This window comes from Rhinatrema bivittatum, chromosome 8 (assembly GCF_901001135.1).
Source record: "Rhinatrema bivittatum chromosome 8, aRhiBiv1.1, whole genome shotgun sequence".
In the NCBI taxonomy this organism is placed as follows: domain Eukaryota; kingdom Metazoa; phylum Chordata; class Amphibia; order Gymnophiona; family Rhinatrematidae; genus Rhinatrema; species Rhinatrema bivittatum.
Window position 1 is genome coordinate 105,073,159 of NC_042622.1, and position 17,194 is coordinate 105,090,352.

Genomic DNA, 17,194 nt, shown 5'->3' on the forward strand with positions numbered 1-17,194 from the left:
TCTGGGTTTAAAAAAGGTTTGGACAAATTCCTAGAAAAGAAATCAATAAACTATTATTAACCAAGAAGACTTAAGAAATAGCTATTACTTATCAATGTATGATAGCAACATTGGATCTATTTATTGTTTGGGATCTTGCCAGGTACTTGTGACCTAGATTGGAAACAGGATACTGGGTTTGATGGACCCTCAGTCTGACCCAGCATGGAAAGTTCTTATATTCTTATTTTCAGGATATCCACAATGAATATGCATGAATAGATTTGTATGCAATGGAAGCAGTGCATGCAAATCTATCTCAAAGATATTGATTATGGATATCCTGAAAACCTGAATAGCTAGGTATGTTTTGAGGACAGAGTTGAGATCGTAATTGTTTGGCACAAATTAGGCAGTTGAACTGGCTTGTAATGAAGTATTTAAGTAAAAAAGAAATCACATTCTGATAAAATTATTCAATTTATCACATCTGCTATTTAAAATGGCCAACATTACAAGTTTAGTTTAGTTTAATTTAGTTTAGTTTATTGTTGTTTATATACCAATGTATCAGACGGACCATCACACCGGATTACAAAGATTACAATATTACAGGAAAATACAATAATTCATAAAATAGTAACAGCTAAAAACTACACAGAGTAAGAAAATAAATTAGCTGTTAAAACAAATGAAATAAAACTCACAAAACAAATTGTGATCAGCAAGCCATTATTTTCAGCAAATATTTCCATCTGATAATGACTTAATGATATCCAATATTAAAATAAATAACACTGTAGTTCTATCAAGATTTCAGAGTCAACACTATCAATAAGAAATATGTATAATCTATATAAATAAAAATGTGAATGTTCGTTTGATCAAAATCTTAAATCTCCGATTGCTTTGAAATTTTGACACAACGTTGCATTCGAATACGTGCGTGTTTTTATATACCTATATTATATAGATGTCACACCTGTGACAGGTAAAAACATGCTTTTTTGGAAAAACAGCACCATATGTTGGACGTACAAGCAACACACGCTATCGACAATATAAATGGGCTCTGACCCAAGGCCTGCAAATGCGCAGTAGAGAGCAGCTCTACCGTGCATGTGCGGACCATTGAGCTCTGTGCTATGTTTTGGGCGTCACAGAGGGGAGGAGGAAAGGGCAGACGAGTCGCCGCTCTGAGAAATGGCTCAGCCCGTTCCTCCCCCGCTGGGGAAGAGGGGAAGGAGTAGGGACTGCCGGAAAGTTACACACAGGAGGAGGAAAGGGTAGAAGAGTCGCCGAGCCAGTCCGTCCACCGCCGGGGAAGGGGGGGAGGGAGTTGGGATGGCCGGAGCAGAGCAAATGCAGTAGAAACCAGCTGTGAAGAGATCACGAGCAGCTGCAGCCTGCAGCAGCCAAAGCGCAAAGAGCTGAACAGAGAACAGCTCGCCCTCCTCCCCCGCCCCCTGAGTCCCGCAGATAAGGAGAAACCAAGTAAATATCCCGCAACTGCAGGGGGAGGGATGGGGAAGGCAGTGCTGTCAGCCCGTCCGTGGGTCTCTGCTGCCACGGGAAGAGTTTACATAGGCATTGCTCCACCCCCACTCCCAGCAAAGCACCGTGATGAAAGTGAAAGCCAGAGCCCTGCTCCCTCCTCCCTCTCAAGCCCCCGATCGGATTTCTTAAATGCACAGGTCTCCCAGAAAGAGCAAAGTAAGCTAGGCAACGTGTCCCAAATTTGTTGCAGTGCCTGCTGCCTGCCCTTTGTGATAGGGGGGACGGAGTGTTTTCCTCTCTCTCCCAGACACAACTGGCGTGGGAACTTTGCAAGCTCTTGCGAGGGCAGAGTAAAGACTTAGGTGGGGAGGGGACAAAAATCCTGCCCGTTTTAACTGTGTGAGAGAGAAGTGTGGTAATGTACGCTGAAGGTGAGTGTGAGTGCCAGAGAGAGAGAGAGAGTACGTGAAGGATTGTGTATGTGTGTGAGAGAGATTGGGCATGCGTGTGTGAGGGACAGAGGGAGAGTGTATGTGCAAGAGAGAGAGAGAGGGGAAGCCTATGTAGGGGGCTGTATGAGAGAGAGATTCTCTACCCCCCCCCCCAGCTCTCCACTTATAGGTTACAGTGGAAGGGGTTCAGTGTAGAGGGGAATGGGAGAGCAAAGGAGTTGGAGCCTGTAAGGATAGAGTGAAAGGGGTCTGAGCCTGTCCCTCCGCCACCGGGGAAGGGGGGAGGGAATGGGATGACAGGACCATTACGCCTCGCGAGATCCCCCTCGGCCACTGCTGCAGGTCCTACCACCGCCGCCGCCTCTGGCCCTTCGTGGTGCTGGGAGGGGGGGGGAGGAGCGGAGCAGAGCAAAGACGTAGGAGGAGAGGGGACAAAAATCTCGCCTGTTTTAACAGGCTTAACGGCTTGGACTAAATATTTTACAATTCCATTTCAATGTATCCGATTGCATTGTTAAAATGAATTTTCATAGATTTTGATTTATTTTCATTTTGATTTAATTATTTCATGTGACATTACATTGGAATTGAGCTGTGTCATTTACCATACCGTACATTTACTGAGTATAGTTTATTTTTTTTATTTTTTCATTTCTAGAATTATGCGGTTTACATCTAGACACGGATTGCTTCTCACATGGACAATTATATGTTGCGTGTTCTAGAGTCGGCAAACCAGACAATCTCTATATCTGCACAGACAATGGAACACCAAAAAATATTGTATACCCACAAGCATTGTGAAATTAACCATATTCGAAACGTGCGCTTTCTCTTTTCTTTCTTTTCCATTTAACCAGACTGAGACACAGCAACGCGTGGCCGGGTACAGCTAGTCTTAAATATATATATATATACCTTTAATGGACTATAATAATTTAGGAGACAAGCTTCTACAAGCCACGTAGTTGCAAAGTATTTTTAATACACATATTTTTTGTAGCTTATTTTCTAAGAGAAACTACCCGGGTTGTTTCTCTTTGAATATTAGCTAGTCTGCTAATATAATTTACACACACTAAAAGCATCCATGTACTCTGCATCAGCTATTTTTGTGGGTGGCTGAGCAGGGGTTAAACACCATGCATTTATTTGGAAATGTAAACATGCATATGCTGCTTATTCCCCTGACCTAACACAGTCCTGGAAATGCCACCTTTCTAACCTGGCTCAATGTATATGTGCTATGTACTTTTAGTCTCACTGAGAAAGAGCAATTTTCAGACAGGCATATTTAACCCTTTAAGTCGCTGTTTTCCTGGGTAAATGGCTTTGAAAATTGCCCTTTCCATGAATATTAATCAGAATAAATTGCAGAATAATTAGATATAGAGCACTTAGGTACGTGCAGTACAGAGGGTCGGTAACTTTAACACAAGCGCATGAGTGACCCGATGTGGGAAGAAACTTTGAAGTTTTAAGTAACTTTTTTAGTCAAATTTGTGAGGAGACTCACGGGGCTCCGATAACCGCGGTGCTAATGGGCACGCGGAAAAACGAAGACTGGAGTGAGACCCCTGTGGCAGGGAATATCATGGCATGCCGGGCATGCTCAGTAGCCTCAGGCAGCCAGTCAAAGTTTATAGAAACTTTGACAGAAGTTTTTCCCGCGTTCGGGCTCCGTCAGTGACGTCACCCTTATGTGAGGACTAGCATCCTGCTTGTCCTGGGATAAATGCACATATGGGCTCATGAGAGCACATACACTGGAATTTTAAATTATGCATGCAGTTGTGCATGTCTGATTTAAAAAACACTTACCACACATATGTGTGCTCTTAATTTTAAGCTGTTACTCAAGCAACCGTACTTCGCATATCTTCCTTAGGACTTTCTCAGCTTTAATGTGCTCAGGAGATTTTAAAACATGCTCTCATGAAGGACATTCCCAGTTTTGCCAATTACTCCACCAATTTGCCCTTTGAATCTCAAGGTCATCCAGACCCATCTGGTTCTTCAGCCTGCACTTTTGCCCAGATAAGCCAGACCCCTCACTTTGGTGATTTCTGCAGACTTATAGCTCATCAGGTGCAGCAGTAAATATACATGGCTAACAAGCTGCCACACGCTTCGGCCGCCAGATTTAAAATACAGATTTATGTGCATAATTGTAGGGCCCACTCTGGAAAGCCCCCGATACGCCCTAACTCCACCCCTAAATTACGCTTGGAATTTCCAGCTTTTGAAATATGCGTTGCTCGCACATGGCCCAGATACTCGCGGATATGGGCCTTCTAGCACGAGCAATGCTTTTAAAATTGACCCCTTATTGTTTAACTTGCCTAACTTCTGTTAACGTATATAGAATATCACCAGAAAAGTAAACAGTTTTCTTATGCATTTATGTACCTTACCTGATTAAACCTCCTTGTAAAGGCAACGACGTTAGGGGCAAGGCTATGTTTTTCCTTTTTGTTCCATCCACAACTAGCCAGTTCCTACAAAAGAAAAGCAAAATGCTACTTTACCATTGTCAATTAATTATGCACACTGTGGTTGATCAAAAAATCGGATCTATATTAAACTAATTACACATCTCTGGCTTCATATGAATAACAGGGAGACAGAATTTAGTCACTGGAAACTTTGACTCATTTCATTGATCATGTCTGACTTTTCTGGTATGTGAAGTCTTGGTACATTATCACATATTGCCTATGTTTATAGTATGACTCAGGCTGATTGACTTTATATCATCTACAAATTTTTACTAAATTTACTGAATTTGTTTTTTACTTTACAAAATGAAAGAAAGTTAATGGAAAAAAATGGCTTCAGAGTTTAGGGCAAATCAAACATGACTAATTAATAAGATCAAATTACTCTACAGCCCACAGCAGCTTTTCATGATCGATGACTAATGATAACTTATTTACTTCTGAACTCTCAATTACCTCTTGCTGTGAGGTTTTTAAATATATAGAACAGTCATAATCATCTTGTCCATTTCTACACAATTTGATGGCAAAAACCATTGTAACTATTGAAATTACTTTAAACCTCACCAATAAGCAACTTGGCTGGTTTAAAGCATTAGCCGATCCAGGAACAAGTAAGACATATCACGGAATGCCAGCAAACAGATGGTTGGAGCACCGGATTCAAAAATAAAGACTCCGAAAGTTCTGTGGCTTTCCCATTTGCCTCCTCATGCAGTCAATATAAATTTAACTGGACGACAACAATGATAGTTGCTTCTTTGTATCTAATTTAGAAGTTAACACGCATTGTACAGGAACTGAAGACGCAGCATGTCAATCCATACCTGGAACAGATGGCTATATGTTCACGAGTTATAATTTTAGGACAGCACATGGTAAACTGTCTTAATTGTACAATCAAAATATTATCAATACTACATTTTTAAATACTGTCAGCCTGCTTAAGTGACCTACAGCATACTGACTATACAACCATTTCATCTCATGAAACCAAAAAAGTGGTTCCTAACAAATCTTAGTTTTGATATGCAAATTTGGCCCCAGTTTGATTTCACTAATGATGAGGCCTTTGTACTGTACACACAGCCCTTTTAAAACAAAAAGTGTGTCAAATACACAATTCAACCAGCAAATATTTCTAAAAAAAGAAAGTTGGAAATGCATTAAAATTGAGTCAAGCTGTAGAGAATTAGATATCTCTCAAATTCTGCTGAGGGGTTCAGAAATAGATTACAATTAATACTCCTACCCTAAGGCACAATTACGGAACTGAACAGATATATTATTTAAGCAAGAGCCCATCCATACACAGTATTTTTTTAGGACAGGATACTGAAAACTTTAGTTAAACTAAGTATGGAATGCGCAGATTTAATCTACTAAAAAAAAAGTCATTGCTTACAAATTGATAAAAAGATTTATGCATGTATTACTTATTGCTCTAGTACAATAACCTCACTGTCCAGGTCCAATATAAATCATGGTCAGAAAAATAAAACTACGGTATATCACACCTACGCGTGATATGACTCAACACTTCATTGATGAGTTTAACAGAACCATCTTTGTTCTATCACAGTTATAGCAGTTGCCAGATCAATTTGTGCACAATTTATCTTATGGCTACCAAGACCTCAGGTTCAAAAGGTTCCCATGCCCTTGTAAGACTTCCTATTAAATCCCTTGAAAGAGCTGTAAGAGGCAGAGTCACAGAATGGGATGCTTAAGTACAATACCAGCTGCAGAGCAACTGTGAATGCCGAATTCATCAAACCATAATGCAGGAAAAATAAATATGAGGAAAAATGTAAGCTAAAATAGATTACTACTTAAACAAGAACTTGGGGTACATTTCAACTGTTTCTAGTATTATATTTTGTGCTGATTAACTTTACAGGCCCAAAATGAAATTTGCCTGTATTAACCATATTTGGAAAATATGATATAATTAGCCTGTAGCCTTCTCATTATATACTGTAAGGGTTCTCTACTCTGGTCCTCATGACCCTCAAGCTTGTCTGGTTTTTAGGATATTTAACAAAAAAGAACCCTGGCAGTGAATGTTTAAAGGATATCCAATATTCAATCAGTCAACATTCACACTAAACTTTCACTTAATATACCCAAAATTGTAATACAACATAGCACTATATTACAGCAGCATATCATTTCAATCTATATTTATGATGTTCACACAAAAGGTGCTTCGTATTTCAATGTGGGGTTTTCATATCAATAGCACCTATTCGCATACACACAATGGGTAACAATCCGCTTGAAGTGCAAAATATAATCACTGGCCCAGATTTTAACTTGAAATATTTGTGTGAACATCATAAATATAGAGTGAAATTATATGCTGCTGTAATGTAGTGCTATTTGGTATAACCAGTTCTGGTGTATTATGTGAAAGTATAGTGTGAATGTTCACTGACTGAATATTGGTTTCTATGATATCCCTTTAAATATTCATGAGATATATCTTCTTATATTTTGTCTAACATCCAGGCTTGATAAATCCAAACCTATTAAAGAAATTTAGAGAAGTTCTGGCAGCTCTGCTGCCTGAACTTTTCAATATTCTTTAAATTCAGGAGCAATTCTGGAGGACTGGATACAGGCAGATATGGGTCCTTTTCACAAAAGTAGAAGTAAGGTACTGGGAATTACAGGACATTTAATCTGACCATTGAGATCAATAAATTATAGGGGTGTGCATTTGTTTCTAACGTATTTCTCATCCGCAACGTATAGGGCCCTATTCACTGTATTCATGGGGAAGCGAAACGTATCACGATTCCCCACGAATACACCGAATCCACCGAATTATTTGGCCGCCTAAAGGACCCAATTTAAACAAACCCCCCACCCTCCTGACCCCCCCCTCAAGACTTACCTAAACTCCCTGGTAGTCCAGTCGGCCCCTGTGACATAGTGAGGGCAAAGGCGATCGGCGCCATTTTGAATACTGGCATCAGACGACTGGAGTGCAGGAAGTCACTCCCAGACCCCCGCTGGACTTTTGGCAAGTCTTGTGGGGGTCAGGAGGGTCCCTCAAGACTTGCCAAAAGTCCCTGGTGGTCCAGCGGGGGTCCGGGAGCGATCTCCTGCACTCGGGCCGTCGGCTGCCAGTAATCAAAATGGCGCGATTGCCTTTGCCCTTACTATGTCACAGGGACTACCGGTGCCATTGGTCAGCCCCTGTCACATGGTAGGAGCACAAGATGGCGCTAATGGTCATGTGACAGTGGCTGACCAATGGCACCGGTAGCCCCTGTGACATAGTAGGTCAAAGGCTATCGGCACCATTTTGAAACTGGTAGCGAGGGTGTGAGTGCAGGGGATGGCTCCCGGACCCCCCGCTGGACCACCAGAGAGTTTTGGTAAGTCTTGGGGGGGTCAGGAGGGTGGGGGGGTTGTAGTTAATTTAATTTTAGCGGGGAAATGAATAAGAATTAACGGATAAATGTATCGGCAGCCCCCTTGCTGAATGCAACGTATCTGCCCCCCTGACGAATCCGAATCCCGAATGCAATATATGGCATCCCTCTGCACATCCCTAGTAAATTAATGGATTTCTGTGTAATGCCTGTTACCGTTTGTTAGTTTTTAAGTGTTTTATGTAAAGCCCGTTGCTGCATTATGTTTTACTGTAAACCAAGGTGATGTTGCAAACGTGCCGCTGTATATAAAAATCCCTTAAATAAATAAATAAATAAATAAATAAATAAATAAATAGTACAAAGGACAGTGCAAGATCCTAGGCAGAATGGTTTTACCAGTGATAGATAGGTTTTGTCAGATGAGGGAGCACTAGAACTAGTGTACTTAGATTTCAGTAATTCCTTTGACACAGTTCTACATAGTTCTTATAAATAAAATGAGCACCCTTGGTTTGGGCTCTAAAGTGACTGACTGGGTTGGAAACTGGTTGAGTGGGAGGTGACAAAAGGACAGTGATAAATGGAGTTCTCTGTACAGCGGTGTGCTGCAGATATAAGTCCTAGTTGATAATCCAGGTCATAAGAGTTTGTACGTGTTGCCAGCTGGAGGTAGCATAAGTGAAGTAGTCATCTAGTGGTTAGAGAACCAGTTTGAGAACCAGAGAAATCCCAGTGAGGCTCCTTGTGGCCTTGGGCAAGTCACTTCATCCTCCATTGCCTCAGGTACAAATTTAGGAGATTATTTACTTACGTTTTTCTTCCATTTTGAGTCTATGTGAAAAATGCTTAGCAAATGGAGTCCTTAGATTGTAAACTCTCTGATTACAAGGAAATACCTACAGTATCTGAATGTAATCTGAAGTGGCAGACCAGTCATGAAAGACAGAATATACATCAGAAATTAAAATTGGTACATGGACCAGCTCTTTTCAACAATTTTGTAAGCGGTACATCAGAAGGATTATCAAGAAAGACTTAGCTTCTTGCAGATGATGCCAAACTCTGAAGCAAGGCAGTCACCCAGAAGGTGTGGATAACATGAGGTGTATTCTAGCAAAGCTTGAGGAATTGTCTAAAGTCAGGCAGAAACTAAGATTTAATGCTAAAAAATGGAGTCATGCTTTTGGGTTGAAAAAACCAAAGGGAGAAGTACAGTATAGGGCAGTGATGGCGAACTCCTGTCCTTGAGTGCCAAAAACAGGCCAGGTTTTCAGGATATCTACAATGAGTATGCATGAGAAAGATCTGCATGCACTACCTCCATTGTATGCAAACTTATCTCATGCAAATTCATTCTCTACTAGTGCATCAAACTAGGTCGAGAGTACAATGCACAAATCTCATCTTTGTGTACCTTTCTTCACTCTAAATCACATCAAATCTTCACTGATATATCATGTGCTGTTCGTACCTCTGACTGTGCATGTAAAACTGGCCCCCAAACCCTAGACCACCACCAAAACTTCACCTCGAGTTACTAGTTGACTTAAATGAGAGTCTGTCTGTCTGTCTGTCTCTCTCTCTCTCACAAGCCAGGAACAGCCGAAAATATTGAAATGCCTGTCTGGGTACTTCTTAGCTTGTGGTGTGAAAATATCGCAAGTGTGATAAATTTAACGTGCACTGCGGTATAGTGCGCGCTGTGGTACCTCAAAAATTTCCCTAACCATGCCCCTATTTTTATTGCGGGTGCTATTCATGCAAAATTTATAGCAAAATGATTAATCTAGGTTCTTAGTTGGCTAAAAACTTAGCTGAATTAAGTGACTTATCCAGTTAAGCGTCATTTTGAATATTGGCCTCCAGATTTGCAGGATCTGTGGAAAGGAAGTTCAAACTTAGGGGTGGATTTATCAAAATGCGGTAAGTACCACATGCGATAGCAAAATGGGCGTGTTTTATGCTAATATAGCATTTATCGCAATTTGCGCTAATTACCTGTGCGAAGAGCTAAGTTAGCGCAAATTGCGATACCATTTTCAGATTCTGCGATAAATGCCAGACCTGTTGTATTTCCTTCATTCAACCACCAGGGGACCATTGTTAATGGTCCTAGACACACAGGGGGGGAGAGGGAGAGAGAGAGAGAGAGACTGGCCATAATATCATGGCCCATAGGTAGGTATTTGTATCCCTATGGTAGGTCCACCTAGTATATCTCTCTCTCTGGGACTTACGGGAGACATCGCAAATGGCGATGAAACCTTACCGCACAGTCACGGCAGCTATCACACAGCTTAACGCAATCCAAAGAGGTGTAGTTAAAATCGGCGTTATGGCTGTGCAATAGCTCTTCGCAGACAGGCTAACCCAGCCCACTCTCCACCCCTAACTCCTCCTATTTTCTGAATTTGCATCGCACCATACGATATGGTACGATCGCATGCGTTAAGGGCTTATCGCATGCATTAACGGGGCTTTTCGCATGCGATAAGCCCTTAACGCATTCGAAAACGCCTTATCACATTTTGATAAATAACCCCCTTAGACTGTATTTTGGGAAATGATTTGTTTCTCTCAAAAGATGCTTCAGATGTGCAGACAAAAAGGGTATAACTAACAGAGGCTGGGAAGGAAGACGATAGAGGGACAGACGGAGACAGAAAATCCTCACTGACAGAAGCAAATCAGGTGCCCTAATCATAAGTCATTATCATTGAAATTACTGAGGTACATATTCAGCTGCCACACAGCGCTGCTAGTTAGCCAGTTATAATCAGCTAACTTTAGGACAGCCCTGCAGTCCAGCTAACTCCACTCCTCCTAGATTGCCCCGACTTATCCGGCTGAATATAGGCAGGTAAGCCATTTAGACAGATAACTATTATATTATCTATCTAAATGGTATTTGAATATGGACTGCTACTTAGATAAATTGGAACTTGTCCGGATAAGAGCTGTTACTTAGCCGGATAAATCTAAACTTATCCAGATAGTGCAATATGTACTCACTCGTTTTTTTGTACATGCACACACATGTTGCAGGGTAATTTACAAGTATTTTCTATTCTTTGCATATCATATATGCACAGGTTATAAAATACAGTGGTAGATTTTCACATGCCCATACACATACAGATCTAGGCCCTATTAGTTGTACTATCAATAAATAATGCCTTAGCATGCACACTATAATGGATTTCTAAGTAGCCTGCAACAGCCATCATGCATCATGAGTGACATTTTTAAATATTTTAATTCTATTACTTCAAGCACTTACCAACATAAAAAATGCCTTATTAATCTGTATTAATTTTTTGATATTTATTGCATTTTATAAATGCACAATATCATGTACAAAGTAAACAAAGAACACTTAATAGAAACATATACCCAATCACGTAATCAAACAAATATCAATATATTCTTTTATGAATCCTCTTTCCAAAAATGAATAGAACTACAATAATCATAATAAGCATCATAAAAAGATTTGCAACAGGTGCAGAAAAGAACTAGGACATGCAAAAAAAATTCAAATTCCTGATGTCACCTAAGAGATAGCAAAACAAATTCCCTTCACTACCAAACACTTTGTGAAATAACACAAACCTCTGCTAAATAAATAAATAAACCTTACCATACCATAACAGCATAACCTTATCTACAAAAAGGCAGCAAGGCAAATATTACATCAGGCACTAGAACACTAATACACTACCTAGTAAACAAAAAGGACTGCTACAAATCCCTCCAGAGAAACTACACGCTAGACAAAACACTGCATCTCTGTCATACAAATGCAACACAGACAGACCCTTACCTATTACAGAATAAAGGACTACAAAAATTAGAAACAAACAAGCAGACAAAACTGCAATGGAAAGTCTGAGAAATCAGACTCTGTGAACCCTGGAATACTGAATAAAAAGCAAAATACAAATATATAAGAAATGCATATTCCCAAAGGTGACATATTCCAATCGCTGAAAGGCAAAATATTTTTTTTCCTTTGTTGTCTAATGTTATTTTTCTAGTCGGTTAGTTCCAGCCTCTTTTTTCCCTTGTCTGTCTTTTCCTTATTCCTTTTTCAGGGTCTCTTATTCTGTCTGTTTCTTCTCTTTCCTGCTGTCTTCTTTCCTTCCTCCTTCATACATACATACAGATTCTCTCTCGCATTTTCTCTCATACACACATGCTTTCTTTCGCACAGGATCCCACTCTTCCATGCTCTCTCTCACATACACACAGGCTCCCACTCCCACACCAAGCTCTCACTCTTACATGCTCTCTTTCACACACAGGCTCTCATTTTCACATGCTCTTACACATATGCTCCCATTCCCACAAACACAACACACAGACTCTCACATGCTATCTCTTACACTCAGGTTCCCAATCACATAGCTCCTTATAGACACACCAAGGCTCTCATTCTTACATGCTCTCTCAAACACAAACACACAGACTCTCATGTGCACTCTTTCACATGCAAGCTCCTGCTCCCACTTCCATACATATGAACAAACACAGGCTCTCACTCTCACACTCACACATACCCAGGTAGGCTCCCATTCACATCCCCCTCCCTGAAATAGGCTACAATTCACACACACACACACACACACACACACACACACACCTACCCCCCCCCCCCCCCAGGCAGGCTATAATTCACATACACACACGCAAACACAAAACACTGGCAGGCTCCCCATTGGGAGCAAAAGGGGAGCTTGTTCTGCTGCTGCTGCTCCTCATGTGCCTGCCCACGGCATTCAAAACTCACAGAGCTAGCACATCCTCTATGCTGACCTTGCGATACATGAGATCAGCATAGACACTTACTGGTGCACCTGTTTTGAATGCTGCAAGGTCGACACACATGGAAGAACAAGAGAATGGATGCCTTCCTGTGAAGTTTTTTTTTCTTTGTCCACCTGGTCCACCTGTGCCCTCCTGGTCCACCTGTGGCCTCACGGGTCTGCTGCACTTCTCGGCTGCTGGGCCTCCTCCTTTTCTCAGTTTCTGGTGGGATGAGTCCACCAGTTGCCTCACGGACCTGCTCCATTTGTCAGCCACTGGGCCTTCTCTTCTTTTTGAATGCCAGTGAGATGGGGTCCACCAGCAACCTTGCTGGCCTGCTCCACTTCTTGGCCACTGGTCCTCCTCCTCTTCTCAGCCGTCAGTGACATGGAGTCCACCAGCAACTTTGTATACCTGCTTTACTTCTCAGCCGCAGGGCCTCTTTTTTTTCTTGGCCGCTGGTGGGATGGGGTCCACCAGAGGCCTCGCGGGCCTCTTCCTCTTCTCGGCCGGTGTATCTGCTGGGTGCTGTGACAGGGCTTCTTCTTGGGCTGCCAGGCAATGCTGAATGGGCCCGAGCTCAAATTGGCATAGCCACACCCCACCCAGGCCCACCCATGGCTATGCCACTGCTTCCAGTTCCTTCACCTGGGTCTGGCCCCCACTATTGCCCAAAAGACTTTAAGACAAATTTCCATAGTGCTGACTTCACATCTATTTGCTCAAAATCAGTGAATATATTACATAAATTCTTTTTCAAGCTGTGGGCACTGAGCTTTGCCTTCCCTTCCATGTCCAGGAATCTTAGTTTGCTTGCCCAGAGAATTTAGCCAGTCCTTTGAATTAATTCAAAGTTGAACATTAGCCTCATTATTTTGAAAATTCACAAGCCGCCACTCTGCTACCATTGTTTTCATTCCAATTCCAATTTATTACTTGATGAATTGCATTTCTTATAAATAAGTCAAAGAGATGTATATCATTTTAAAATAATTTTAAAACAGATAAAACAAAAGAGAAATAACACAAAAGCAAAATACAAATTCTAAAAATAAATTAGGAAACATGAAAGGACAAACTAAATAAAATAATTATAAAATACAAACAAATATACATAAAACAATAGTAATCGAATATTAAGAGAAGTCAGAGAAGGTCCTGTAGAAAAAAAGGCCTTTAGAGCCTTTCTAAATGTAAGTAATCTTCTTACAATGTAATTGTAAAGGTATAGTTTCCAAAGGCCAGGCACCAACCAAGAAAAGCCAATCTCCTGTGTATCATGTAGCCTAATTTGTCTAGGGAATGGAAGAGCCAGAAGTTTATACTGCGAAGATTAAAGTGTACGTGATGGACAGTGAGAAACTATTAAATGTGTTAAGTAGAGAGGGCCTCCAAAATAAAAAGTCTTAAAAGCTAAACATGCTATCTTGAACTGTACATGGAAAGAAACAGAAGCCAATGAAGGTTATACAGGAGATGGGTAATGATCATATTATCTTTTATTGAAGAATATCTTGGTGGCTATATTCTGAACAGTTTCTAATCACCTGATCTGGTAAGAGATTAGTCTAAGAAGTGCAGAATTACAGTAATCAACTTTGCTAAGAATCAAAGCGTGAGTTAAAAGTTTTAGGTCTGAGGCATCTAAAAATGGTTGGAGCCATCTAATGAAACACAAGAAGTAGGATTTCTGCAACAGGTTAGAAATATGAGTCACATCTAAAGTAGTAATAATTTCTTTAGTGGGATGGGAACTCCTGCCATATGCAGAACAGAAAGAGAGGCTGGCCTTTGCCTTCTCATGAACCACATAGCTTCTGACTTGGCAGGATTCCCTTTGAGTTTAAAAGATCTGAGCCAGTTGGCTACCTCTGTAAGACAGAGATTAAATGCAGCCAAAGGATCCGCCAAGTTAAGGTCATAGCTGACAAAGATCTGAACATCATCAGCTTACTGCTGAAACCCAGACTCTGGATCAAAGAAGCCAGAAGAGATAAATATAGATTCAAAAGAATAGGCAAGAGTACAGACCCCTGCGGAGCCTTGTAGTCCAAAGCAATGGGATCCAAGGTGTCTGATTTCCATATGACCTGATAAAATCTATCCATTAAGAAGGATCTGAACCAATCTAAGGCTTGATAACATACCTCAATTTCTAATAATTGATCTAGTAACAATTGATGATCAACTGTATTCAAAGCAGCAAAGATTTCCAAATAAACCAGAAGAACATTTCTGCCATTGTCTAAGATAAGGTTTACCTCAATAAGAGAAGTCAAAGCTGTTTCTGCGGCTATACCCTTTTCTATGTCTAGATTGCTCAGATGAAAGACCAAGGTCTGTTCCAAGAATGTACAGAGTTGAATCTAAATTGTTTTCTCAATGATCTTAGTTAGGGAAGCAAGATTATCCTTTTGCACCGATGATGTGTCTTCAAGGCCTACTGCCCAGGAGGGAAGGGTTAGGTCAGCCGTCATAGTTGGTGATTCAATTATTAGGAATGTAGACAGCCGGGTAGCTGGTGGGCATGAGGATCGCCTGGTAACATGCCTAACTGTTGCGAAGGTGGCGGACCTCACGCGTCACCTAGATAGGATTTTAGACAGTGCTGGGGAGAAGCCGGCTGTCGTGGTATGTGGGCACCAACAACATAGGAAAATGTGGGAGGGAGGTTCTAGAAACCAAATTTAGGCTCTTAGGTAGAAAGCTTAAATCCAGAATCTCCAGGATAGCATTCTCTGAAATGTTCCCTGTTCCACGTGCAGGTCCCCAGAGGCAGGCAGAGCTCCAGAGTCTCAATGCGTGGATGAGACAATGGTACAAGGAAGAGGGATTCAGTTTTGTAAGGAACTGGGGAACCTTTTGGAGAAAGGGGAGTCTCTTCCAAAGGGATGGGCTCCACCTTAACCAGGGTGGAACCAGACTGCTGGCAATAACCTTTAAAAAGGAGATAGAGCAGCTTTTAAACTAGAACAAAGGGGAAAGTCAACAGTTGTTCAGCAGCACATGGTTCGGAGGGAGATATCTTCAAAGGATACTAATGATGCAATAGAATTAAGGCATCCCGACAGTGAGGTTCCAATAATAAGAAAAGTAGTCCAAGTGCCTGTAACTAAAAACTCAAGAGAGCTAAAAAATTCTAACATCCCTATCAAGTAAAAAGCAGAATGAAAATACAAACAAAAAACAAACTTTGAAATGTTTGTATGCTAATGCCAGATGTCTAAGAAGTAAGATGGGAGAATTAGAATGTATAGCAGTGAATGATGACATAGACTTAATTGGCATCTCAGAGACATGGTGGAAGGAGGATAACCAATGGGACAGTGCTATACCGGGGTACAAATTATATCGCAATGACAGAGAGGAGCATCCGGGAGGCGGTGTAGTGTTTTATGTCTGGGAAGGCATAGAGTACAACAGGATAAACATCCTGCATGAGACTAAATACACAATCAAATCTTTATGGGTAGAAATCCCTTGTGTGTTAAGGAAGTCTATAGTGATAGGAGTATACTACCGTCCACCTGGCCAAGATGGTGAGACGGACAGTGAAATGCTAAGCAAAATTAGGGAAGCTAACCAAATTGGTAGTTGTATCATCGGGACATGCTAGAGTGATAAAGTTCCTGGATGGAATAAATGACAGTTTTATGGAGCAATTGGTTCAGGAACCAATGAGAGTGGGAGCAATTTTAGATCTAATTTTCAGTAGAGCACAGGATTTGGCGAGAGAGGTAATGGTGGTAGGGCCGCTTGGCAATAGTGATCATAATATGATCAAATTTGAATTAATGACTGGATGGGGGACAGTAAGCAAATCCATGGCTCTTGTGCTAAACTTTCAAAAGAGAAACTGATAAAATGAGAAAAATAGTTAGAAAAAAACTGAAAGGAGCAGCTACAAAGGTAAAAAGTGTGCAAGAGGTGTGGTCGTTAAAAAATACCATCCTAGAAGTGCAGTCCAGATGTATTCCACACATTAAGAAAGGTGGAAGGAAGGCATAACGATTACCGGCAAGGTTAAAAGGTGAGGTGAAAGAAGTTATTTTAGCCAAAAGATCTTCATTCAAAGATTGGAAGAAGGATCCAACAGAAGAAAATAGGATAATGCATAAGCGTTGGCAAGTTAAATGTAAGACATTGATAAGACAGGCTAAGAGAGAATTTGAAAAAAAGTTGGCCATAGAGGCAAAAACTCACAGTAAAAACTTTTAAAAATATATCCAAAGTAGAAAGCCTATGAAGGAGTCAGTTGGACCGCTAGATGATCGAGGGGTTAAAGGGGCACTTAGAGAAGATAAGGCCATCGCGGAAAGATTAAACAATTTCTTTGCTTCTGTATTTACTGAAAAGGATGTTGGGGAAATACCCATACCGGAGAAGGTTTTCATGGGTAATGATTCAGATGTACTGAAACAAATCACAGTGAATCTAGAAGATGTGGTAGGCCCGATTGACAAACTGAAGAGTAGTAAATCACCTGGACCGGATGGTATACACTCCAGGGTTCTGAATGAACTAAAAAATGAAATGTCAGACCTATTAGTAAAAATGTGTAACCTATCATTGAAAT

General features: G+C 40.9%; 1 protein-coding gene across 8 annotated transcripts in view; it reads right to left on the reverse strand.

Annotated features, from left to right (window-relative positions):
* The window catches only part of RALGPS1 (Ral GEF with PH domain and SH3 binding motif 1), a 965,034-nt gene that overhangs the window by 631,550 nt on the left and 316,290 nt on the right, over positions 1 to 17,194 (reverse strand). For all 8 annotated transcript variants that reach the window (XM_029614240.1, XM_029614239.1, XM_029614238.1 and 5 more), the window contains one exon: positions 4,343 to 4,426. In XM_029614240.1, coding sequence (XP_029470100.1) covers positions 4,343 to 4,426 — 84 coding nt within the window. The remainder of the gene's footprint in view (positions 1 to 4,342; positions 4,427 to 17,194) is intronic.